Source organism: Stegodyphus dumicola, chromosome 5 (genome assembly GCF_044657685.1).
Source record: "Stegodyphus dumicola isolate Sdum_Otavi_A_Nest chromosome 5, ASM4465768v1".
Classification (NCBI taxonomy): Eukaryota; Metazoa; Arthropoda; class Arachnida; order Araneae; family Eresidae; genus Stegodyphus; species Stegodyphus dumicola.
Genome location: NC_140772.1, coordinates 135,316,882 through 135,343,700, shown reverse-complemented (window position 1 = coordinate 135,343,700; position 26,819 = coordinate 135,316,882). Strand labels below are relative to the sequence as shown.

General features: G+C 32.9%; 1 protein-coding gene across 1 annotated transcript in view; it reads right to left on the bottom strand.

The window, feature by feature from the left end:
• The window catches only part of LOC118180848 (hemicentin-2-like), a 954,557-nt gene that overhangs the window by 434,288 nt on the left and 493,450 nt on the right, over nt 1–26,819 (bottom strand). Inside the window, exon 3 of the mRNA XM_085817090.1 lies at nt 26,034–26,360. Coding sequence (XP_085673216.1) covers nt 26,034–26,360 — 327 coding nt within the window. The remainder of the gene's footprint in view (nt 1–26,033; nt 26,361–26,819) is intronic.

Here is a 26,819-nt window from a genome sequence, read left to right as displayed (position 1 = left end):
ATTGGATTTCTAGAAAGCCCCGTCAGTTTTTCCTCAGACCTTTCTCACATCTCTCACTGGAGTCAGATCTATGGTTTTATAGTCTTGTTTTAAATGTATGTCTAATTTGCGCAGTTTTTTCAAGGCATACATTTTAATGAAATGTAAATAATTTATTCTTCAAAATATTCTTGCGTAAAATAAGGAAGAAAAGGCTTGATTTTAAAATTTGATTGCGTTAGTTACGAGTTCAATAGCCTGGATTTAAAATATGATTTTAAAAACCTTTTAGAGAAGATTTCAAATAAAGAAAACATAAGAGCGATACTTACGTCTCATTCAATGCTGCTTTACTCATTTTATATGCTTTGAATCTTTCAAAGATGTATATAATATAATAAAAACCTAAATACCTAATTATACCACAACCACTCTTTTTAACAATTTAAGAATAACGTTAACATAAGTATTTTAAGTCCCACTATGCTTAAAGCTCTGAAAGCAGACGTCCATTTAATGAAATAGTAATTTGAAGGGAAGAGGATGGGCATACTACAATAAATCAAAATCGCGCTTTTGATTTATTTAATTTCTTCTTTACGTAAAAACTGTAATTTGATTAATATGTAGCAAACGGGGACATGGTTTATTTGAAAATATTTAGAAGATGAATTATTGAATTTTATCTCTACTTTCGAATACATATAGAATTTTAATTTTCGATTTTTTAATAAGTTCATGCATTTAGTGAGATGTAATAATCACATCAGCTTACAATCTCTCGTTTGCTAGAAATCATCTTAGTTATGGTTAGTATAGTTAACATAATAGTTATGATTGTATGAATCATGGTGACCACTCGCTGAGCACTGGCAGTTTGTCATAAGTTGTATTCTCGCTGAACGATCTAGCTGCATGGGGTTTCCCGAAGCTCTCCATGGAAGTATCTCTTGATGCAGATCGACCTAATTTACTTTGCGGAAGTCAGCTTAATGAGTTAGCTGTGAATGTATAAGTTTAAATGTCCTATACGTAATCTATGAACAAAACTATTCAGTTAATGAGGCATCTATGAAGCAAGATTTAGATATACGCAGTAATTAATTAAAAAAAACTGTGTGTTCATGTCTTTAAAGGTGATGAGAATTACATAAGTGAAGACGAAATACCCGATGATTATTCGAATAAAACATTTGGTGATTTGGATAAGAAGAAAAGAATGTGCTGTTAAATAGGAAGAGAATATCATGTTTAAAGACGACTTTATACAGGAAAATAAGCTAGAATGTAAAAAAAAAAAAATACAATTTTGTAAACTAATTATTGTTTTTTTGTTTTTTTTTTTTGTGTGTAATAAGAAATACCGAAGCAAAGCCCAAATTTGAACTCTGTCGATGAGCTACTTCAAATGCAATACTGTTACTCAGTCCTCCTAGTGCAAGAGCAGCTCCTTTACATTTTGTCTAATTTTTTATATTTACTCTCTCTATGAAATAATTATTTTCTTCAGCACATACCGCTACTTCTTTATTCAACTCATCTGGGTGGATTATCATAATAATTATCGAGTATTTCGTTTTCACATGCATCATTATCAATATCCACTCAGTAATGAAAAAAGGCTTTTATTTCAGTACTCAGTTACATCTAAAACGTACTTCATCGATCAGTAATTAGTTGGTAAATTAAACTGATTACGGCAAAGCGTGTTAAGTCGATCTGTTCGGGAAGGATGCCAATGTGAAATTGTATTAAATTTAAATCCGACTTAATACTGGTATTTAAATAATATCTTTAAAAATTAAATTTTTTCACTTGTTTCATGAAACCTTTCTAATTGCGAATGAAACTTATTTCGCAAAACTGTGTCGTTTCCTTCATTTGTTGTACTTACGCATTTTAAGCTAGAATATTCATCCGTTACGATTTCCTTTTTTTGAGCATATGAAACTCATACTACACCAACATATTCTTATGTTATATACCTCCCTTTATTTTCACTTTCTATGACACTAAAAGTATATATTAACTAATTAAGTCAAAAACAGTAAGGATTATGCATACAATATGAGATAAAATCCATCGTAGATGTATTTAATTATTTAAAGTAAATCTTAATTTGTTTGTTTACAAAACTAAATTTTAATTCATATATTTTCATTGTTCTAATGTTTATTTGAGATTTTGTTTCGCATCTGAGATTTAGGGTGCGTAAAAGTACTTAGGATTATTAAATTTTACGGTTAGGCAACAGTTCAGCTTCGCAAGAATATACAATTTGTGTAACATTCTTAAACATGATATCTGCTAATAAATTTAAAAGAAATATAAAATTATGTTAATATAGAACTAAGAAACTGCATTTATTTCCTTTACTAACAAAATTTCCTGTTTTTCTATGGTTTTACTTGAAACATATTTTACTTTCAGTTTTTATTTTTTTCCTATTAATAAAATATACAGTTATTACCAAAATGCCTCCTATGAGCTAAAAGTGTCGGAGTTTCAGGTAACGATTATATATCTTATAAAAATTGGAATTACATTTAATTGATATAGTCTGCTACTCTTACTACGCAAAATGCAGCAGTATTTATATCAGTTATAGTTCAGGCAACTTTGACATCACGTAAAATGATTGTATGAAATAATTCTAAAATAGAAAACGTGCAGTGGAAATATATATTTTCATTACAGAATTTGGAATGATTCTTTAAATCTTATATGAAAAGGGAATTTTTAGTATAAAATAAAATATTTCTTTCTTATTATCTATTCTGTTCGATGTATTCCAATATAAAAGTAATCGATTTTTTTAACAGCAGAAAATACTTTTTTTCTCGTGCAAGTAAGAAAATGTTTTTGAATCGTTAAGGAATATTCTTTCATAGCCTGATTTACATGCACGTCATAGAAGAACCAATTTGGTGAACAACGTTTTATCAATGCTTATTTTTTTATTTGATTCGAAATGGGAGAGACATTGTATATAAAGCAATTTATTTACATTCTGAATTCGCAAGAAAATTTTTCACAGATCAGCATATTCTCTTTCGATAAAAATGTATTTGAAAGTAACTAATTCCTTCAGGAAAGGACTGCTACTACATTGAGTTAAATATTCTTTGCAGATATCCCTTTTCATCGTGCATAATAACGACTAATCAACGCTTTTTTTTAAGTTTTCTTTTGAGTGACACAAATGCTGGCAAAAATTTCTACAAAGTGATGTATGAAGTCCTTAGCATAAACTTTGCTATAGAGCAGAGTTTCTTAAACCGTGTGTCGCGACCCCCATGGGGTCTCGGGACCTGCAGCAGGGAAGTCGCCAAAAATCTTAGCAGGTTTGATATTCCTTTAACTTATTATCATAATTTTACAATTACCAAATATTTTTATACAATGCGTCTGAAAATAGATTAACATAAGACAATATAGACAAAGAAAAAATGAGAACATTTCGACGCATCCTTTTTATAATTTAAACGTTCAATTTCCTTGCTTTGCACTTGACGCTGTCATTTCGTTTGCTTATTTAAAACTCTCGCAATGCTCTATGTCTTAAAATTAGAAATTAAAGTTAATGACCTAAAACTGAAATAGTATATTACAGTACAGTGTCGGATTTGCGCAATGCTTATGGGGTCGCACAAAATTTTCGTAAATACTATGGGGTCCTCGGGTTGCGAAACAAAATCTCAGTGATAAAAAGGGGTCGCGACTGAAAAACGCTTAAGAAGCCCTGCTCTAGAGAAAGCTTTTTCTGACTGTCAGTTACTTTCTAGGTTTTTATTAACAGCAAGTGAGCGTCAGATTGATTACGTTAAATTTTTGGACAGTGTTCATATCTCCAGTTATGCAATAAACACAAAGCCCAGTATAAAAGCCACATAATAACAGAGATAATATTGCACGAACAATCAAATCATCTGCGATTCACTCCGCAAAATGGCCACCAATAAAATTTTCCACCCCACTCCATTTTACCAGCAACACAGTCAACACCGACGGCGATGCCACGCAAGCAAACATCAACGCCTTTCTGGAGGTTGCTCTTCGAGAAAGCATTTTCTAACGGCCAGTTACTTAAATTTCAGGTCTTTTCCAAGAGGAAGTGAGAGTCAAATTGACTGCGTTATATTTTTGGACATTGCTCATATTTTGAAGAAATTATCGCTCTTTCTGTCACTTAAAACGCAAATAATTTGAACTGCTGTTTTTCTGCAATGTCTTTTTATACTTTTAGAAAGATTGGTTTGTCACTCTTATTTCTGTCCAGCTGCAAATCTGAGTAACAAACAGCAAAATTAGCTGCAGGTTCATTTGCATTTAATAAAGACAATTACTACATCACCTTAGACTTTCCTTTTTAACTTATGTGCATATTATCCGGAATAACGGTTATAACTTATGCATATGCACTGTACAAAATTTTGCAAGCTTTTAAAAGTTAGGTAAATTATTATGGACATGAAGCGAGAATTACTTATATTAAAATGACTCTTTCTTGGAAGATATTTGAAAGGAAAACTTCAGTATTATGTAACTTGATGTTATACTTCATGTTATGTAAGATGATCGACTGGCATATTCCAGTAAATTCCATACAACTATCCACTATAGTTCAACTGCGTTAGAATTTCCACAGATATGAAAACTGCGAAAGAGCTTCTATTCTTTCTAATGTAATGTTAGTAACAGCCATGTTTCATAAAAGAGAAGTAAACGAAAAAGTCTTTAGATTAAACAGATAGTCTTCGTATGCATTATGATACATTAAACTAAGCGAAACTATCAAATCGATATTTGCGTAATGTTGTGAACCATTTATTTATGTTTACCGGAGGAAACAACTTTTGAGGCTAACGTACAAATTGCCGTGATATTTCGCATATTATACAAAAATGAATCTCATTTAAATCAAAATTGCTGCTACAATCTTCAGATAAGTAAGATATTAATTTGATCATGGCATGAATCTCCGTGATCACATATCTTTGAGGCTTTTAGAGAATTTTTCTGAGATTTTATGAGTATCAAATGAACCTATTTATTCCACAGTTCTTCCTAGTATTTCTTAATTTACATTATGTCAATCAGATTATGTTTCAAAATTAAATATATTTAGTACTTCTTTTATTACACACTGGGAGGAAAACATAGCATCGGTTTCGAAAGCAATGTTTATTGCGATGAAATATGTAAAAGAATGGTGTGAATAAATCGCTTTAAGTGCCCTATGATCTCAGATCAGCTTTGGCTGACAACAGTTTACTATTAAGAGAAAACTTGTTTTTCTTTCACCTTACCAGTGTGGTTTCCGGAAAGTGAGATCGGATACTCGATATATGCGGTTTGGGGTACACTGTACGAAAGTATTTTTTAAAAGGAACCACGTAGTGTTCGTCTTCACTAACAATAAAGTCTTAATCTTCATTGATTGTGACTTGCCTATTTTTTCGGTCTTTTTTTCAAGCATGTCAGAAAGATGCGTGTTGAGTGCCACATGTTTAGTCTTAAATTCAGTTCGTTATGTTTTTACAAATCATAAACAAAGAATTTCGCACAAATGGCAAAATGAGGCAGTTTGTCCCAAAATGAAATAAAAATAAATAAATAAAAACTTAGTAAAGCATTTTTATTTTATTATTTAAATGCATTCATATATTTAATATATAAATAAATAAGTTACTTTATTATAACTGGGTAAATTATTTAGCATAAAAATGCAAAACTTTACTCAATAGTTTACGATATGAACAACCTTGAAAATTAATTTATGAATATAACTTTTAAGTGATTGGACATTCTTTACATTTATACTTTCGCAGTATTTGGTATAAAAGCATTGCAGTAAGCATTAGGGTAGCAGTAAAATCCCCGCTCCTTTTTGCTACCTGATTCTGCACATTGTGTACTAACACTTAAGAGTCTAGCACGTTTTATATCTTCGCTATGTTAAGGATGAACTTTATTTACTTTATTACTTTCTGTCGGAACTACCGAATCGATATGCTGATCGTTGCTCTACTCAAAATAAATAAATAAATAAATGAAAAAATGTCATTCATTACTTCTTGTATTAAATATAATGAACAGCAAAGGTTGGCTTTCAGGTAATGAGCCCGATTTCACATCCTGTGTGAGGTACAGATATTTGCATAGTATCTTTCTGAAATCAAAACAATTAAAATCCAAATAGCCTCGAAATTATTATCAATAGGCTGGCGAAGGGGAAAGTAATGTACATTTGTGAACAAGGCCTATGCCATGTCCACACCTCGATGTGCATCGGCATTGCAACCGAAGGAGAGGCTTCGAGTGCGGACCTTTCGGGGCCTACTGCCCTTGTGCTATTGAATCTTTGAAAGCGTTTTAGCCCGTGTGCTTTGAAAGCTTACATTTTATTTACCATTCGTTTCCCACTCTGTAGAATGTATCAGTATTCCTTTCGAAATTTTTCAACCAGGTAATAAACTCTTCAGAATATTTGATCCAATTTCGTATTGCAGATTTCCACAAGAAATCCAAGGCGTTTTACTTATTGTGTAGAGAAAGATATGCTGCCAATTATTTTCAGTCATCTTGCTTTAGGCGTGGCAAGGTCACGTGACACAACAGGAAATATTACTGGAAGCCAATTGGTCCGTTCTAGAATCCCCTCCCTCGATTGAGATACAAATGTGCATACGAATTATGCCTTCGAGGTACCTTATGATACAAATCTACATAAAACATGATTGTTCATCACACTATCTATAGTCTGGGCAGCAATATCAAATTTAAAACGATCACAGTGTGTCTCGAAATCTACCAAATTTTTGAGTAACCGAAAAATTAGTATTTATTGCGTGTGAAATAAAAAAAAAATCATCTCAGTCGACTATTTCAATAACTGTAGTTTTATATATAGCTTTATGTAGTTTCCAAAAGGAAAACTTTAGAAAATAAACGAAAACTATGATGTCTGTCTGTGTATATAACAAAATCTTGAATGAAGTTCTGAGTGCCTGCACGTATAAATTTCTCTCCCTGACCTCAAGATAAAGATAACGACGCGGAGAGAGAGAGAGCACTTGGGAGAATAAGCTTAACTCTCCTCTTAACGTTTCTTTTAAATCCTATTCACGAATAGGGATTTTATTGGAACGCACAACTCTTAAGAAGTAGAATATCCCAGGTGTGTCTCTTCTCCTGTTCAGCAACAACCTCTCACATGTGCAAAAAAATATCCAACCTGACAGGAACAAAACCACACAAAGGTTAAAAAATAATAGAGAGAAGAGAAAATTATTTCCTTCCGAAATCTCATTTTTGCTGATGCGAAAAGTCTTTTAATGGCGATTCAATCTCATTTCCCAATTATATAGATATATAGAAGTGACGTTTTTTCAATCTCCGGTTTGCCTTTCTTAAAGTCAATCTCTTCTAAAGCTATTAAATTCTTACTTTGAAGTACTTTTTGGAAGTTCATTGGCTTTCTTCGTGATTATTGCCAATTTTTTTTCTCTTTCTTTCTGAGAGAAAAGTCTCGAGCAATTTGTTTCCAATTACCACGCTAGTACCCGCTAGAATTTCGAGAAAGAACTCCTGGATCTTAAGTCGCAGCCAGATAGAAACTCATTACTTTAAAGACCGATCTCTTACACTTGGCACTCTCGAACTATGATTAAACTGTCTGGAAATTGTTAATTTAAACTTAATTCCACTGAGAGAGCGAAAGTATTGTTTTTCTTGTGATTAATGTTTACTTCCAGGAGAAGTACTATTTTTTTTTTTTTGCACTGTTAAGGAAGAAATGGGGGAGGAGATTTCCGCGAAACTTAGTGTTTTTGATTTCGGATTTGTACTGGCATAAATGTACATAAAACACAATGCAATCATAATACACATTGCAATTGATGCTCAACTTTAAACTGCCAATTTCATTCCTAACGGCCAATAAATAATAGGGTACAGTACCAGTGATAAAAAAAAATTATCCCCAGTTCAATGGCTTGGATTTTATGCAAAGCTAAATATTAAACAAACTTAAAACATAAAAAGCAAATGAAAATAATTCTTTATTGATTTCTTGTTTTAAAAATATTTTATTCAAAAATAAATGTATGCTGATGTTTCGGGGTTCGGCTATGTAGAAATTATGAGCTCATTTCCAATGAGTTAGCAGAAACATGAGTATGGCTTCTAAGGCTCTGACTATAGTTTTCCTTAGTTGACATATAAAAAGAAACATTTTCAACTATTAAAAAAGTACTTTTGATTTAATAATTCTTTATCAGTTTTAAATCCATTTAGTAAGTCGAAATCTTATTAAAATCAGTTTTTTCAGATTATGATTTAGTATTTATACATACAGAAGTATATATATATATATATATATATATAGTATAATTTAGGGGGTAACATAAAAGAAGTTAGCGCAAAAAGTTGGAGAAATTGTTCATTGAAAATTTATGTATTTCTCATGTTTGCATTGTTATAACTGGCGACAAAGAAAGGCAACAGGCTTCATATTAGCTAGATAACAGCGGACGTTGGAAGAGAAAGATTTCGTTACTGATGCGGTTAGATTTAAAGTGATTAACTGTCTTTATTATTTAACAGATGAACATAGTATCGCTTTATCACTATTGATAAAACATTCGATTTTAATAATATTGTACGAAAAACCTTTATTTGCCTATTACTTTTATGTAATTATGTTCAGCATTTGTGTTGTATAACATCTGCAAATTAAGGTTGATTTTCGAACGACCTACATCTCCAGGAATGAGAAGCCAAAAAGTAAGAAGCTGTAAGGAAGAAGAGACAAGCTGAATGGAAACTTTGCTCACTTTGGAAACGCATCCGTGATGAATTTTGTTCCGAGTATGGATTTTATTCCAAATGAGTCGGAGTTCAATTCCGCTTAAGAAGTAAAATCTCTTTGAATTTCATTGCTTCTTTTCCTTTTCTTTTATCTGATCTATAAATTCATTTAATTTTTCCATTCTTTAAAAATAAATTTTTGTTTATATTTTTGTCTATTTTTTCAGGCCAAGGAACAATAACATTTTCTTCTAGCGAATTAGCAATTTTCAGGTCTGATTTAATTTAAATTTTCAGAAACTATTAGTTTATTGTTGCAATTTTGCGTTTGCATTTTACCTTGTTTTTAACCACTGCATCTTTTACGTAAATACTTGGTTCCTTTTGTCACAAACTGTTTACGTTGGTCATTGTTTTTCACAAGTTTTGCGTTCATGCTATAAGGTATTTTCTCCCTCCTTTCTGCATGGCTTCGTAGTGTAACAGAAGCACACTCGCCGCGCATTCAAGAGGTCCAGGTTCGAGTCCCGGGTAGAGCACTGTTCATTTCTCACCTCTCCTGCTTCAATATAACCTTATGACTCTACAGTGCTAAAAACGGTGGTGGATGATGATTCTTTACCACCAGGATTTGGTGATTTGGTTCCCCTAATCGCCAATCGTCCTTTAAAAGGGGCATTTTCTTCCTCCTTTCTGCATGCCTTCGTCGTGTAACTCTGAAATTCCTCTCGGGAAGGAATTCCTTCCTGGATAAGAATGGCGGTGTAACGGTAGCACACTGTACACTACTGCGCGTATTTGAGAGGTCCAGGTTCATGTCCTGGCAAGGACATTGCAAATATTTCATATCTCCTGCTTTAAAATAACCTTTAATGACTTAATTGGGGAGGTGCGGTCTCAGAGACCGCTACAGATGTTGTTCCTATAACCCCTTATTCTATATTTAGTCTGATTGAGTGGATTCTCCTGCTAGCTTCTCCTTTTGTGACCTTGATAATTCTCACATATTGGCTAACATTTTTTGCACCTGCTTCCTTGTGAAATTCTACTCCATTGTCTGAGAGCGGTATGTCAGAGCGCACCTCCCTCTCAGTGTTACAATTTTTGTCCCAGAGGAAACATGGCTCTGAAGATTGGGTCCTAGAAATATCATATAGTCTTCTAATTCGCGTTATGCAGAAGTGCTGTAAGTAATTCTTGATAAAGTGGAAAGTGAATTTAGCGATGAAGATGAATGCCAAGAAGATTTTGCAAATGAAAGTTCGCATTCCACGACATCAGAATTTCCTGAATCTGACAATGAATGCACTGAACCACAGCCTGAATCCATTTTATCTATAAAATATTATTATGGGAGGAACCGCTTCAAGTGGTCATCTATTGAACCTCAACGAAATGTGAGAACTCCCGCGCATAATATAGTTCATCTTCCAGGATTAAAGGCATATGGAAAACTGAGTGAAAAACGGATTCTAAAAACGTTTGGGAAGTTCTTTTTACAAACGAAATATTAAGAGAAAAAGAAAGAACTGAAAACTTTGTATTTATGCGTAAGTTGTAAAATGCCAGTTTGTTTGGTATGTACACAAAAATTATGTCACTAATGCGCACAAGAATATGCTGAGTAAGTCGATATCTTTTGCAAGAACACAATGGTATTACTGATAGTAAGGTACTGTCGTTTTTTTATGTTTCGTACAATATTTGTATTTCTCATCTGAATGTATCTATCGCATGTTAAATTAATGGAAAATAATTATTATTCATAAAAATAATAGCTATTCTGATTTGTTTTGCATAATTGATATTTACAAGTGGTTTTTCATAAAAAAGTTCATGTTGCAGAAAAGATGTTCCTAATGTTGATTGATTTCTTTGTAAAATAAAATTTTTTTCTCTGTTCGAAGATAAGTGTTTATAGAATGTATGGGTAAAATAAAATTTTAATATTTTGATTAGAACATTTTATTTAAACCATAATAAGACGCTGTCTCTGTGACCGCCCGTCCCCGGTTATCTCCCAATATTTTACCTCCCTTGTTACGGGTTAAAGTGGATGCCGGACTGAAAAGGAACCTCCCAATCCTGGTGGTGGACCATAATTCGTCACCACCAGGATTTGGAGATTGGGTAACCTAATCCCCAGTATCCCTTTAAAAAAGGGATTTTCACTCTCTTTTCTGCATGCCTTCATGGTGTAACGGTAGCGCACACGGCATTTGTCCGAGAAGTCCAGATTCGAGTCCCGTTGAGGACACTGCACATTTTTCATATCGTCCGCATTAAAAAAAAGTCTAATGTTTTTACAAAGCGCAATTGCAATGCCTTGAAAAAACATTTTATCTTTTCTTTCCTTACACTTCACTTTTTCAAAAGCAGCTTAGATTATTCTACTTTTTAGGGACTCCAGATTTATTTTACTTAAATTATTTTTTCTGAAGGTTCTTCAGGTTTTTCTTCAAATTCAGATAATTTTTCCTTCTCTAATTACTCATTACAATAAGTGTTTAAATTTTATTTCTGTAAAATGTAATATATATATATATATATATATACGTTTTTCGAGTCGCTTAAAAATTTTATTCTGTTGATAATTATTTCAATTGCTTCTTGACAAAGATTAAGAAAGATGCTTCATTTAATAGATATTACCCTTCGCCACTACAATTGGCGCAAGGCTAGAAGATCCCAAAAACAAATGTGGAATCCTAGAAAAGTAGAATTGTCAAAGTTACTTTGAGAAAGGGAAATATAAGAATAGAAACAATAAATAAAAACAAATTTGCAAAAGCATTGCAAATATGCATCCTTAGACATAAATGGCTGCAAGTGTCAGAAGTGGTGGCCTCTTCATTATGGAAGCACTTAATAGGTTCACCGTTTCCATCAATGAAGGGATGGACAGTTACAACCATGTCTTTTCCCGGGATTTGAACCCTTGCCCATCGCTACGATTGTCAGGGTCACTAACCACTATACTTGTTAGGCGGCATTACGGAATTGTTAACTAATTATTAACTTTAAGGAATTATTAACTTATTGCTTATTTATTTATTTTATTTTTTATTTCTTATTATTTTTATTTATAATTACTTATTTATTTATTTTGCTTTAGATTATTTTACTTCTGTTTCAAAACTGATTTATATATCTGATTTTACGATTTTCTATATGCACTGATTTCTATGATTTTCTATGCATATAAAATGAAAAATTTTAAAATATTCAAAATTCACTTTTACATTAATAAAGTAGAGCTTTTTCAGACATATCGACGACATAATTAATAATAACAATAGAAAAGATAAGCAAGACATCTATCTTAAATGCCTAATTCCTAAAACTGATCAAACTTTCCCCCTTTCTCTATTGTAGATGGTTTTCTTCCTCTGATGGCTTGTTTACTGCTAAATCGCATTCTCCCGATTACTTTTAATTTTATTTAGGGTATTGAATTTGTAATAAGGTTTCGTGAATTTATTTTCCCTTGCATATATTATTTGAAACGCATTTTGTGCAGATTCTCTATTAAGCCACCAAGGCATGACAGGTGCTCTGACACTTAAGAACCTTTCCAAATACTTCACCTTACTTCTAGTATTTACATTCCGGCTCATTGCAGTCTTATGTACTGCTGATGTTTTTGATCTTTCGAAATCTAGGTCTTTGTTCGCCCCCTTCTCTTGGGAACTGTGATCAACAGGCCTTCATGTGAGACGAACCTGGGGCTATACATGGTAATTCAGTTAGTGCGACATGTCTGGCTAATTTATCGTCCGATACCAGCTCAATATCCGTCAAATATTGTAAAATTAACATTACTATGAATTCTTATTGGAATGTAGGTTTTTTCTAAAGAAATACTCCGGTGATAGTTACCAGTTGTTTATCCTTGATTACTTTTAATTTGTAATGTTCTTCGTGTAACCGCTTCTGTCGGAAATTAAATTACTCGCATGATTTTCCCATCTCGATTTTCTGACGACAAAATTAGTTAAAAAAGGAGGAAAATAAGCGAAGAAATATGGTAATACGGTGTTCTTATGCGTATCTAGCATATCTAAGTTACTCGTATCTAGTTGCAAACCACATTTTTTCTTCAGCGATATTTTGAAACTTCCGCTTACTGGAGTAAAATTTCGAATGCATGTCTTTACATGTAATTTTAACCAGCGCATTCCAAGGCCAGCTCTAAAAACTCTTAAAATATGCTTCGTAATTCAAGGCTTCTGTTAAAAATGAGCATTGGAACACAATTATCCATATTTGGTCTAATTTACTATCGAACTTCGTAAATTCCGTGCTAAGATTCGTACGGCAATATTTTTTAACAAAATAAATAAAATTTCAAAAAAATTGAATAAGGAGTGAATTCAAGTTTATTAGTATAATTTTGTGTGGAGATCAAAGTGAATAAAATTTCAGTAGACATCAGAAAAAAAAATTTTTTTTTCTGAAAATTACGAAGATTTTTAAGTTTGTAATGCATAGTTACTCGAATAAATAAATTCTGTTTAATTCTGTAATATTTTGCCGAAGTCATAGATAAAAAGTTAAAGAGCGATCTCGCTTTAACGTTTTATTGGGTAAATAAGTTTTCTTCTGATTTAAATTCAAATAAATATTCACATCATTTAAGGCAGACAAAAAATATATTAGTAGTTTATTTATTTATCCTTTTTCTGAAGTTACATAATCTTCTTTGCGTTACAAGGGAAAAAATTTCCTTTTGTGCATTAAAGACAAGCAAAGATAATAAATCTAACTTTTGATAAGGTTGTAAGAAAAAGTCAATTTTTTTGACGAAGGGTAAAAGCAACGTGAGGATGAAAGAACGCAATTAGTATAAATGAAAGTTTTTGACTTTCTGTTGAATTTTAAAATACTATAAGGTAGAAACAAAATATTTATTACCTTTTTTCCGCTTCTGTTAACATATATGCAAAATTATAAACAGCTACCTAGACTTACTCCTAATTTTTTTTTTTCAATTTTAAAAATGCCTAGAAATATAACTTGGAGAACAAAGAACGGATATGTGGTATTTTTAAAACATATGTATATGTGGTATTTTGAAAAATATTATACAACTTTGAATGATTGCCCGCAGACCGATGGTTCGGTTTGAGAAATAAATGAAATAAACTTATTGACATCAGAAAGCAAGGGTTCCGGATTAAAACAGTTTTGATCTTCACAGTTCACATCACAACACTTAACGATTACTCTCTATAATACTCTTATAAAAGAGTATTATAGAGAGTAATCGAAAAGTAGAGCACATAAAGCTTTTGTGGATTGTGTAAATTCCAAACTGGATATTAATAGTAACTTGTTTCGGTGGACGGCGACATCTTTATACTGTTAGAAGCAATATGTCACCTAAAATTTCGGTTGCAGGTTTTGTTGTTAACTTTAAAAACCGTTTGTTTTTGCAAGACACAGGTGAGGGTTTTCCAAGCAGAACAAATTTGTATGATTCAGCATTACTTCACAAAGCATTCTTACAGAAAAGTTGCTGAAACGTTGAAGGAGAGCTACCCAGATGTTTTAACCTAAAAACACATCGTTCCACTCGACAACCTGATTTCGAGAAACTGGAAGCGTTCGGCATAACAAATGAAGTAGCCGTCGTCTCTTTGGAGCTCGGAAAAAAGGGGACGAAGTCAGAAATAATTGTTAATATCATCAACAAAGAGCGTGAGCAAGCTAAAATCGCAGTTGCGAAGTAATGCTCAGTCATAAAAAAAATGTGTTCTGCTTAAGCTCACATCTGTTTTGCACACACAAAACAAACTAGTTACTAAAGCTCACAGCATGAACTGCAACTGAAATTCCTGAAACATGAGAGTCATCTGTTGAATAATTTGTCATTAATACCTATTTTGGAAGTTTGATGAACAAGAATTTTCGATCACCCTGTATATACAGGATTACTATTTTTATAAACCCCTGAAAATAATTTAAGTGAAATGAAAGGGAATATGAACCACTGTCATATGAAAACAATTACTCAAGAAATAATACATAAACATTTCCTATGGGAAACTGATGATTATGTACAAATGTTTTTATAAAAATATACATATAAATTTTCGAAAACAACTTCTAAATAAATAAGTTTTTAATAATTACTTTCAATTTTTATATTGTTGGATATCTTATTATCTTTATCTGGAGGTCTTTCTGTCACTGAATTGATTAAGTTATCATGTAAGTTGGCAGATTAAATAGAAATGCTATATCGAAAACTCTCATTTAAATTATTTAGTTTTGTCTTCATTTTGTGTTTCCTTGTTTAAATTGCAATTGAATTTTACTGAATCTAAATCAATTTTGAGAGAAATATAAGTAAGGATGTTAGTCTAAATAACACTCTTAAGAACATTTTCTTATATTTCTTAATTTTCTTACTACCCCAAGGGGCAATTTACCCAGAAGGGCTATTAATTTCGTTTTGGCATTTTACGTCGATTATGCTGAGATTCTCTACATTAGTTTTAGGCTTTTTAAAGACACTAGTTCACAAAAAACATATTTGTTATGTTTATAAGGTATTTATTTATTTTATATAGCCAGTTTTGTATATTGAGTATCTTTACTGTCATTCCCTCTTACCGTTTTCCTACCAGAATGCTAATTATAGTTCTCGTGTCTTCAAATGAAAAAGAAATTGATAGTAATAAAAGGAAGGTTCTATATTGTTTAGTCAGAGTGTATTCCGCCTATTGAAGGCCACGTTAAAAGCTGAAATTCTACGATAGCAGTCTGTCTTCAGCGTTGCGTTATTCTTGGGAATAGTGCTTGTTACGCAGGTGTAGGTTTGAGCCAACTTGGGCGTTATTCATTCTGAGTAGCTTTTGGCTAACTTGCGACTTAACTTAGTTCAATTGAATTCATTACTTTTGAGTTACGCTATAAATGCTGACTGGTTTTGTAAGCTTAAGAAGTATCTTCTATTAATTTTTTTAGTTTTAATAAAATAATCTTTTGCACCTTCAGATTCAGCGTATAATAATTATATTCTGCAATAGATGAGAAATGAAATAATGTTCTGTTTCCTGTACGATATCAATATAAAAGTATCTAAATACACATGTCCTTAGGCATTACGTCTCAAAATATGTAAACAGTACACTAGCAGTCTCACATAGTTCAAACATCGCTAAATTTTCTGAATCTTCCTTACGACCATTTCCTTATAATATGATTCTTCTCTCTTTTATCTTCTCTCTTGCGTTTGGAATGGGAACAAACACAAGGAATAGAGATGAATACCGCTACGCAATTAAGAGGATAAACAAAAAAAGCTAAGACTCGGACAAAAAACTCGGAAAATTTTTTAGTCTAGAAATCTAAAGTGTCTCAAGTGAGTATTTACTACCTTTACTGGCGGTTTCTTGATTTCATGTTCTCACATGGCAGTTCGTCATATCTTGATGCCAAGAAAATTTCTGTCTTCTGAAGTTTGACAAAAAATGCTGAAATACATTGTTTCGTGAAGCGCATCACTGCTTCAACAGCGATCTGTGTTAGTCGGCATTGTCTGATTTCTCCTCTTTCATCACATAATCCAGCGCTTCCGCAGAAAAATAAAACCTAAGTATGGTTCATTTCCATGCGGTCCGTCTCCCTGCTCTACGTCAGAGATGTAAATCAAAGTTATTTCGTTCACGGCTTGGAGCACCACATAAGCATCGTGTATGGGCTGCACTAATAAAACAGAACTAAACGTCTTCTAGAATGCTATTTTAACCATACTAATTCGAGTGATCTTGCACTGATATTCTAACCTCCCTCAGGTTCCCCACATAATGATTTCCGAAATTTACTTTTGATAGATGTTAAGAACAAAGTGATCATACCTCTAATCTTATAGCACTTACAACAGTTACATAAAGGCATAGATCCTACTATCGATTCAGCTTATACTGGCAAGAGTATGACAACAACTACACTACTATGCTCCAAAGAGCACCACCATCGACTATTGGTGAATATCCGTAGACATTTTAGAGACTTAGCCTTTTATTTTGTGAACAAAATTCATTATACCAGGCTCTGGTATACTTCCGTTTTGCCTCATTTATTAGGGATTATTACTTTCTGTTTTTATGTTTCTGAGTGGCAACAGGATTGTTAAAATGTAATTTAAAGGTTTAGTTTGGTATTTAAAGTAATAGTTTGACTGCTGCTTATATATATGCTGTACTATATACAGTCTATGTTCCTCAAAAGCATTAGTGAAAAATAAGAAAAGTAATGGAATGAGTTATGAGGTTAAGAAATCTATCTATCTATCTATCTATCTATCTATATATATATATATACACACACATACATAAACGCACAGATATGCACAGAAGAAGACCATCAATGGAACAGCCGCACCATGATTACAATTTTCGACAATATAGACATATACACACACACACACACACACACACACACACACATATATATATATATATATATATATATATATGTTCGCATAGGTATACATAGTTTCTACATTTTTAATACATTGCATTTTTCGTTCTGCTTTGCGTTTACGTACAGTAATTTCATCACGTGCACCATCAAGCAACATGATTACATTTTAAGCTGTTCCCTTTCTCTGGAAATGCTTTGGCCGAATAGCCTTCGATTCTAATCATCTGCTTTGCTTGTGAATACTGCTGCCATTCGAAACTGGTGTTGGTCACCGCATTGTCCCCGAGACAATAATAACGTCTTTATTATGAATCATCGATCGGTTATAGTAGATGTGCTCACTGGAGAGGGTTACTGGGACTACGGATTTTATCTAGGATTTCTAACTACACTGCTTTATGAAACGCTATATTTATCTATAAATCTATATCTTTGAACGCTATATTTTCTAAATGCAAAATTTTTCAATACTGAAGGAAAATGAAGAAGAATTTAAATTTCTTATAAGCAGCGTTACTTTCAGTGATTTCTTGCATTTTATTTCACCATATACATGCTTATCCAAAACGTAAAGATAAATATCATTCAAATACGTTGGTTATCATTAATTAACGAAAGATCACAAACACGACAATTACACAAAAGTTACATGTAGTATTTAATGACACTGATCCACAGTATACAACACGTAGTAAGGTATAAAATAACATGAGAAGAGATTACCAGACAATTATGGTGTTATATAATTTAGCATATGTATAAAATGAATAAATCGGATGTCAGTTTGGTATAGGAAAATTACCTTCAATATAGAGTGTGATTTCCCCTAGAAATGCAACACATACAGCGATGTCCGATGCTATGAATTATGCAGTCTGTCCGTAGGAAGTGAGAGCCATTGCTCTTGTAGAACTGTCGCACGTATATCAGGGGTCAGAAGAGGACTGAGAGCAGCTATACGTCATCCTAAATAATCCCAGAGATACTCGAGAGGATTCAGGATCGGTGATCTATCTGGCCGCTACATGCGCCGAATTGTTTGCTGCTAAAAATAATCATCCACGATGCGAGCCATGTGCGGCCTAGTGTTGTCTTCCTGTAGCAGGAAATTATCACTAATTACCCCGATTTAAGAATGCACATAAGCATCAAGGATGTCCCTTCTATGGGCTTGAGCATTCATGGTTCCACGTGGAAAGATATGCAGGTCAGTGCGTCCACCCAAAGAGATACCGCCGCAAACACAGACACTGCCTCCTCCGTATGCATCTCTTTGACAGATAATTACGGATTCCAGGTTCTCACCAAATGAAATAACGTCTAATGTCACTTTGGAGGCTAAAACTGGATTCATCCATAAAGAGAAAAACCTTCCATTGGATATCTTGATGTGCCTACCTCAGATGTTCCCTCCTACGATGTGACGTAAGCGGTAGGCAAATGCACGGTTGACGTTGACACCAACCCTCCAGTAGCTGCAACAAGGGAAGATCTGAGTTGATTGGGTGTTGAGATTCTATTCTTTCGTGAGCATAATAACAAATATCGGTCTTCAGCGCTTGTCGTAGAAGGTGGCCGTACTTGGTTGAGCCTTTTGGATGCCGAATCTGTGGTTAGAAATTTTTGCCAAAGTCTATGAACCACAGAATGCCTCACATTTAACCACCTGTTAACTGTAGCCTGACTTTATCCTGCCTTTACTCTCCCAATAGTTCTCCATCACAGTTCTTCCAGCAAATGATACCTAGAGGTTATTATTATCAAGTGGCTATCCTACATTCCTTATCGCTGCATCACAGCAAAATTTACAGGCTTTCTCTGAAAGATGCAATTTTATTTTTCTCTCAGATGACGTATTTCGATTGCAACGCTACTAATATGCATATTGCAGTTTTACGCAGCAATTCGTATTTGACATCATTTTCAAATTTTATATGGATTAGCTTATTTATGAACGAGTTACCGTTGTTTTTGTGATTTTTCCCTAATTTTTGGAAACGAATGTATATAAATGAAGCATCTAAAGATTTAGTTTGCTGAAATTTGCGTAATTAGATTTTGAAAAATAAAATTCTTGTCAGTATTCAGATTTCTTTGGGTATCACCTATTAAATCGATAGCTGCTGAAATCGAAGAAATCGAAATTAGCATTACCAGTGAACACCATTTGTTTAAAATTCTAAGTGTGAAAGCACAAATTTATAAACCTGAAATTTGTATTTTTTTTTTCTAATGAAGATTTCATCTTGATGACTTCCGACGCGAAAGGATAATAGGTAAGTTGGAGGAACTCTGCGTGATAAATAGTGAAAATGCTGAGTTTCGTTTTTCGATTTACTCTCCTATATATGCACTAAAAGTGAAGCCTTTTTCGAAAAGGAAAAACTACTCAAAAACAATCTGCTAATAAAAGCATACTTTTAGGAAAAGATATTGGACTCAGAAGAGCACTGATATTTTTTAACTGATCAGCCAAATTTTTATTATATGGATTCTAGGTGTATGTCCAGTGTGTCTAGGTTCCAGAAAGGTTATTTGCAGAAGCTCACCTGTCCTCTTTCTAACCAACACAACGCCATCGCTGGCACCAAGAAAGAATCCCGTCCTCCAATGAACTATAACTTGACACTAGAGAAGTCACAGACAGCAGTGGTTTTGGAGTCAGTGGAAGCTACTGCGTCTGTCTGGGAGCTGTCCTTCAAGAAACCGTTTTATAACAGTTCGTTGTGTCACTGTGGTACCAATGGCAGCTTCAATTTCTGCTGCAGATGCCGTACGTTACGCAACATCCATACACCGAGAAAGGTGGTCTTATCTCTCAGTAATGCCACGTGGCTGCCCGGCACCCCTTTTCTTGAATCTGCCTTTTCTTGAATTTACCTTCTCTTCACATCTGCCAACAACCATACGCAGTGGATTCATTCCTGCCAAGTCTGTCTGCAATATCGCGGAAAGAAAATTTGTCTTCTCGTAGCTCTATTACACGATCTCGTTCAAATTCACCGATCAGTTGATTGATAATGGCCTCTTCGTCTGCTGTCAAATCTCAAGTATAAAGCTCGCAAATTTTACAGCGCATATTTAAAACAAACTTAATTTAGATGTTCATAGTTGCGCTTCTAGCGCACACTTACGCTCCTAGTGCGAAACTTGAACAGACGGTTATCTTTCAGATGTCTAAACACACGTAATAGATCTTTTTTAGTCCAACTCCATTTAGGTGGGGGATAATTTTTTCTGTCAGTGCATTCCGTGATTTTGCAGCTGAATCAAATTTTATGTGTCTCTTTGCATATAATGATTACTAAATAATAATAACTACTTTTTCACTTTTTCATTCAGTTTGCGGTAGGAGTTAATCTCTTAATCAAAATTTCATTTGACGTTCAAACTTCATTCCATAGCAAATTATAAAATACTTTTAGCATGCTCATTTTCACTGAAAACTAACTCAGTTTCTTTCGCTATTAGCTTCAGAGTCTATGGTTCACATTTTGCTAAGATACTTAAAGTTTGAAATTAGATCACAAGATATTTTTATTCTCACAAACGAGAAGAGATTCTCATATTTCTTAACGCAAAGATTCTCGTTTATGCTGAAACTGCTACGGAAAGTAAATTTTATCATTTACTAAAGAATGATGAAATAAAAAAATCCGATCAATGAAATATATTACTTCCTACGGCTAAATAAAGCCTCTAAATGTAAAGACTACTGATCACATGTCTTCATTGTGGATAATGTTAAAGTATTTCTTCAGAATAATTCCTTTTTAACTTAAAACAGATTTAAAGAGAAATTGTTATTCTGAGAAGAATTCTGTTTGAAATTGTTATTCTGTTTGGAGAGAAAAACTCGCTTTTCTTTAAATCATTAACAGAGTGATAAGTCTTGTAAAATGATAAGTAACATCATTTCACTCATTCGCGTTAATTGATTATAACACAATTAAAAAAAAGATAAACGATTTCTTACAATTTTCCATACATAAATTAGCCGTTACGAAGTCGAAGCAACTAGGAGATAATAATAGTAGATATTATTGGTTCAAAGTGCGTTAGCCCAAAAAGGTTATTAATTTTTTTGGCATTTTGTGGCGTTTCACTATGAATGGCGTTTGAATTTTCAAATAGTTCCCACCAAATATTATCGCCCTTATTATATTTAAAGAAATTAAATAATGAAGTTATGTGCATAAATGTATGCACTCTCGTTGTCAGAGGTTACATGAGGACTCGGATGTTGAGTCAAAGAACTCAGTAGTGATGGTTTTTCCGGTTACCAAAGTTACTCAGTTTGCACGGAAAATTAATAGAATTGCTACGAATCTAACTGTTTTCTTTGCGTCTCTGATTCGGAATGATGCAGGTAGAAGGATCTATAAGAAGAAAAAAATTTTGAATCTAAATGTTACCATCCACGGATTCAGATCGAATCTAATTACTACAATGATGTACTTTTACTGCCAAAGATTTGGCCACTGCAACAATGTGCCGGAACGTCTTAAGTGCGCGTTTTATCATTTAACTTACATTTGTAATTTATCGAAAGATGGAAAACTCACCTGTGTAAGGTGCAAAAAATCACATATTGCTTCTTATAAGGGTTGCGAATTTTATCCGAAAATTTGCAGTAGTTCAACTGATCATAAGACCGCTTTTGTAAAATGAAAATAAGAAGATTGTCGAAAATCTACAAAACCTGTTACTGATGTTTCTACAGTCCAAGAGGCTAAAGACTCTAATTCTAAGAATTAGTATTTTAACAAATTTGCTGATGTGCAATTTAAGAAACTTCTCGGTTCGGCAAAATTTCACATTTTGCTAAGATACTTAAAGACTTGAGCTCTCAGGAAGATAACCTTCAGCTAGCGCTGGAGTTTATTGTCTTAATTGAAAAGCTGAACATTTAATTTATTCTATTTTCAGCTTGACTAAAAGATGATTGAGTACAACTTCCTATCTTGCTCACCAGATGGCAATAGGTCCTAGAGTAATGAATCTACTATTCTATAATCACAATGATTCACTGCTTTTTTTATCTGTTTTGTTTTTCGCCATCTTTTTTTTTCATCTTATAACTGTTAATTTATTTTTCTGTCTTAGTTCTACATATTTATGACTTTGTATTTTAGATTATCTATTTTTTCTTCTTGCGGGTTAATTGTGCTTGATTTGAGCAGGAATAAAACTAGTTAATTACACTAGCTTTAATTATTAATAATTAGCTTTCTCTCTAGATAACGCTTTGCATTGCGTTGTATTTTAACGTTTCTAGTTGTTTGAAGTATAACTACTGATTATCCTGAGTGATATTGCGAACACTTGTGCGAACGCTTGTATCTCTGAGGAAACTTCCAACGTTCTGATATATATTTCTTTTAATAAGACTAAATTTTATTAACCTATTATCGGTTTTGTGCATTCAGTCTATTACGAACCTATACGCACGCAACAATACGGATTACATCTGCAAAGACCACTGTTTCCAAATCGTAGAAATCCATATGCTTTTCTGAATTACTGCTGTTTTGCATTTTATTCCTTAATTTAAATCATCACGCTATAATTTCACTATTTATTTATACATCCCTCACACTTTTCGTTTTCCCCTTTAATTTGTTTAAGAACAAACAATTAACCAATATGTCTTAAAATATAAATTGCAATCAGGAGATGGAATGCGATTTGATGCGTGACATTGAAAAATCTCGTTCTGTTTTTAGCTTGAAGAGTCATGCTAAAAAATTGTGCTGCTTTTTTACTGCACAAACAGGAAGAAAGACAATGATAAATGAGGAAATGGGAAGAAAAAAATTCTTTTCCTACGTCTTGTGGTTGAGGAAGACTAATTAATGTAAGCCTAATGATGAAGCTTATGTTATTCCTTTCTCAAAAATCTGAGAAATTTTTTCTTTCTTTTTATTAACCCTTCTGTTTGAGAAATGTTGGTTTACACGTTCTTTTCCCTACATTTTACGGAAATTCCTTAAAGCCCATCGACTTGAAAATTTTCCTTTCTTTTTTTTTTCTTATCTTAATTTATCCTGGAACGTCTTACGCATATAAGTAGGGTTTTAAGGTATTAAGATTAATGAACGACCTTTAAGCAGCGTAAGAAGGCATTTCATTCTCCAAACATAGACTTTTTAATTATTTCTTAACTCTGAAATTTGTTTAAGGTATTTTAATTCAGCTAAAGGAGTTTAACTTTATTACTTTCATTATAAGAACTGAGAACTTCCGCACCAAAAACAAGATAGGCTTTTAACAGAAATTTTGGTACTTTAACTCTTAAGATATTAGGCAAATATTCTGAAGACAAATTGTTTAAGCCTAGATAACTAATTTTCACCAATTTGTTTGTTTTAGTAAGAAATATAAGTTCACATTTAAAAATAATTATAACTACTGATTTGGAATATTTTATTCTATTTTGTTCTAGTGTAAGTTTTAGAGCTATAAAATGTCTGATGCTTTCAGAAATGTGTTAAACACGTTTTATGTAAAAGGCTTTTGTTTTCAGTGAAATCATTCATTCCTTTATGCATAAAATGAAAACGTAATCCTATAAAACGATACATACCTTGCATAAAAAATAAATGTAAATTATCGAGCCAATTTACCAATTTATAAATGAATATTGCATGAAGGTAAAGAATAAAATCTCTTCCTCTTCAAGGAAAGCATAGATAATTTAGGTATACAATAAAAGACAATCATCTGATTCAGACGTGGGTTGTTTTATAGCTTCACTGTAATATGTATTTATTTGTGTTACATTGATTAGAAGATAACCAAAATGGAAAAATATTAGCCAAAAGATGGGAAAACATTATGAACATTATTAAGTTAAAAAATCAATAAAAAATTATTATTCACATAAAACGTATTATTAACATTATTAAGAAAACATTATTAAGTTATTATTAGCAATACATATACCGTAAATTCCGGCGTATAAATGCTCACCTTTAATTTCAAAATATGTTTTTTTAGTTTTTAATGACATCATTCGTCGTTTAACGCGCACGTATTTCTTTACGAAGAAACCTGAATGATACATATGTAATGCTCTTCTCTTTTGAAGTCAGTCTTTCGAACATTGGCATACTGAAATAACAAGCAATAAGAAAAGCAATATGTGTGTGGGGCGGAGGAACGCTTGAAGGAGCAAATAATTCTGCAAAGAGTATGAATTCTATTCAGTTCAGATGTACACAACAGTATTGTTCTAGGGTTTCAAGAAAAGGGGGACATAATTGGAGGTAAGAATGCACTTCGGACCCAAATGAATTCGAGAATTAAGCAGTTTGATATTTTCTCTTTCTTTTGTTATTTAAAGCCGTGATTTTGAAATGAACATCGAAGGCAAGGAAGGAAAAAAAAAGAGTCCAAATGCGTCATGCTAGTCTAGAAATAGTTTGGAGTGGGTAATAAAAGCATGGAATGAAATTAAACCCGATATAACTCTAAAGTCATAAAAAATGTAGTGTATCCAAAAATCTACGTGGAACGGAAGATGAGTATGTATTTATGCATCAGAATAACTTTGAGGGTGAAGATGAAACAGAATTCTAGGATGTGCCTGAATATATACCGCAAGACGAATATGACAAACGTTTTATGTTATCAGATAAAGAAATTTTTAAGTTCATTAGGAATATAATTTCCTTTAAACGATTTGCATTCAGGTAACTATAGAAATATAATTTTTGTATGCTCATCTTATTTTTAAATCTAACATTTTTATATCCGACGTATAACGTGTACCTGTAAATTTCGATGTTATATTTTGTATTAAGAAAGCGCTTTTTACCCCGGAATGTAAGGTACTTAAAACTCTCTGTCGAAACTTAGGACAAGATCTCAGAAAACAGGATATATTCTTCGTCGACGAGACCAGCCCGTCACAAAGCCGTGTAATTGTTTTAAAACCTGACGCAAACGAGCGATGACAGCTAGAGAACTCTTTGTCCCTCTCGAGCTTACTACAAGCAAAGAAGAGAATTTCACGGAGAACGTTCCAGAAAAGACCTCATGGGAAGACTTTTTTACGCTTCAAGAAACGTTTTGTCTACATATTTCATTAGTTAATCGATAACGTGAGGATGTCACAATCCGATACTTATCCTTCAGTAGAGCGCTAGTCAGTTATTGTAAATTGTTTCCATAAATACCAGTTTCATACACAATCAAATTGAATTTTATAAAATTACCAGCTTAATGAACCATAAAACTGAATTCCATAGAATATTCTATGAAACCGACATAAAGTTTAGGCACAAAACTTATACATTTTATGATATTATAAAACTGAATAGCAAAATTTACAATTAATAAAGTACATGAAATGAGAAGAAATATAGGTTATATTTAAACCATTCAAATATTTTTGTTATGAGCTTGAATTTCTAATTTGAAGTTCTATAATTTTGAAGTAACATGCATTTTCATCTGAACGTATTGAAAGAATTGAGGCGTTATAAGATTGGCAGAAAATGTTTTCTTATTTCTTATGTACTTTAAACGTCCCTGAAAGCATACATACTGAGTTTTACTTTGTCCGCTCGAAATGTACAAAGAAAGAAACAAAAGAACGCGCTCATACAGCTTTTAAAACAAACTATTAGCATATTTTACTTGTGAAGTAATTTTAATCTACTTTATATTATTATGTTTTCATCGCTAAGGGGTAATGATAGTATATTGCTAGCAAGTTCCACTCAGCTATTAGCCAGAAAATTTTTCTGATTTCTGGCCACTTTTTAACATACAACAAACGTAATGTATTTTGAACTCAGACTTACCATGTATATCCAATTTAATCCATTTGACCATTGGTGCGAGTGTGGCATTACTCTGCACGCGGCACTCGAGTTTGGATTCCAAGTCCCATCTGGATAGGACAAATCTGGCTGTTGCGATAACGTCACTTGCACCGTCTTCTCCAGTCTGAACATGATTCTTCGCAATCAGAGATCTAGTTCCATTCCAGAGGGTAACAAGGGGAGGTGGTCTGCCGCCTGTTGACCTGCAGTCCAATATGAAAGTTGAACCCTCTGTGTATGGCCCAAGTGTAGAAGCATTTTGCACCGGAGATCCATCGACATACATTTCAGGAGGTTTGGGTTTCACTAAAAAATATTAAAAGAAATGTGTTACATGGAAAAAAAAATTTGCTGAGCTTTTGAATTTTATTAGGATTCTTACATACAAAATCAAGTAAGAATATAAACCATACTGTAATTCAAACGCATTTTTATTTTATAGTATTATTGATAGAATTCTTTGCGATAACGCAATTGTTTTAATTATAGTAGTAAACTGCTGCAGCTGTCATTATAGTCTATTTCTTTAAAATATTAAATATAGTCTATTTCTTTAAAATTTTAAATAAATTTCTTCAAGGTTGTTTTCCATCCTCCAAGATGATCGCAACTATTAGAAGCAACAAACGAGGTAAAAAGGCCGAGTTGCTTAATCTTTTTACCCTTTATTTCCGTTTAGCGTACTTCGTTTCATTAAAAGCGCACGAATGAAAGATGGCTTGAACTATAGTCTCAAATGACGTGCAGAAAATATATGCTGAGAGG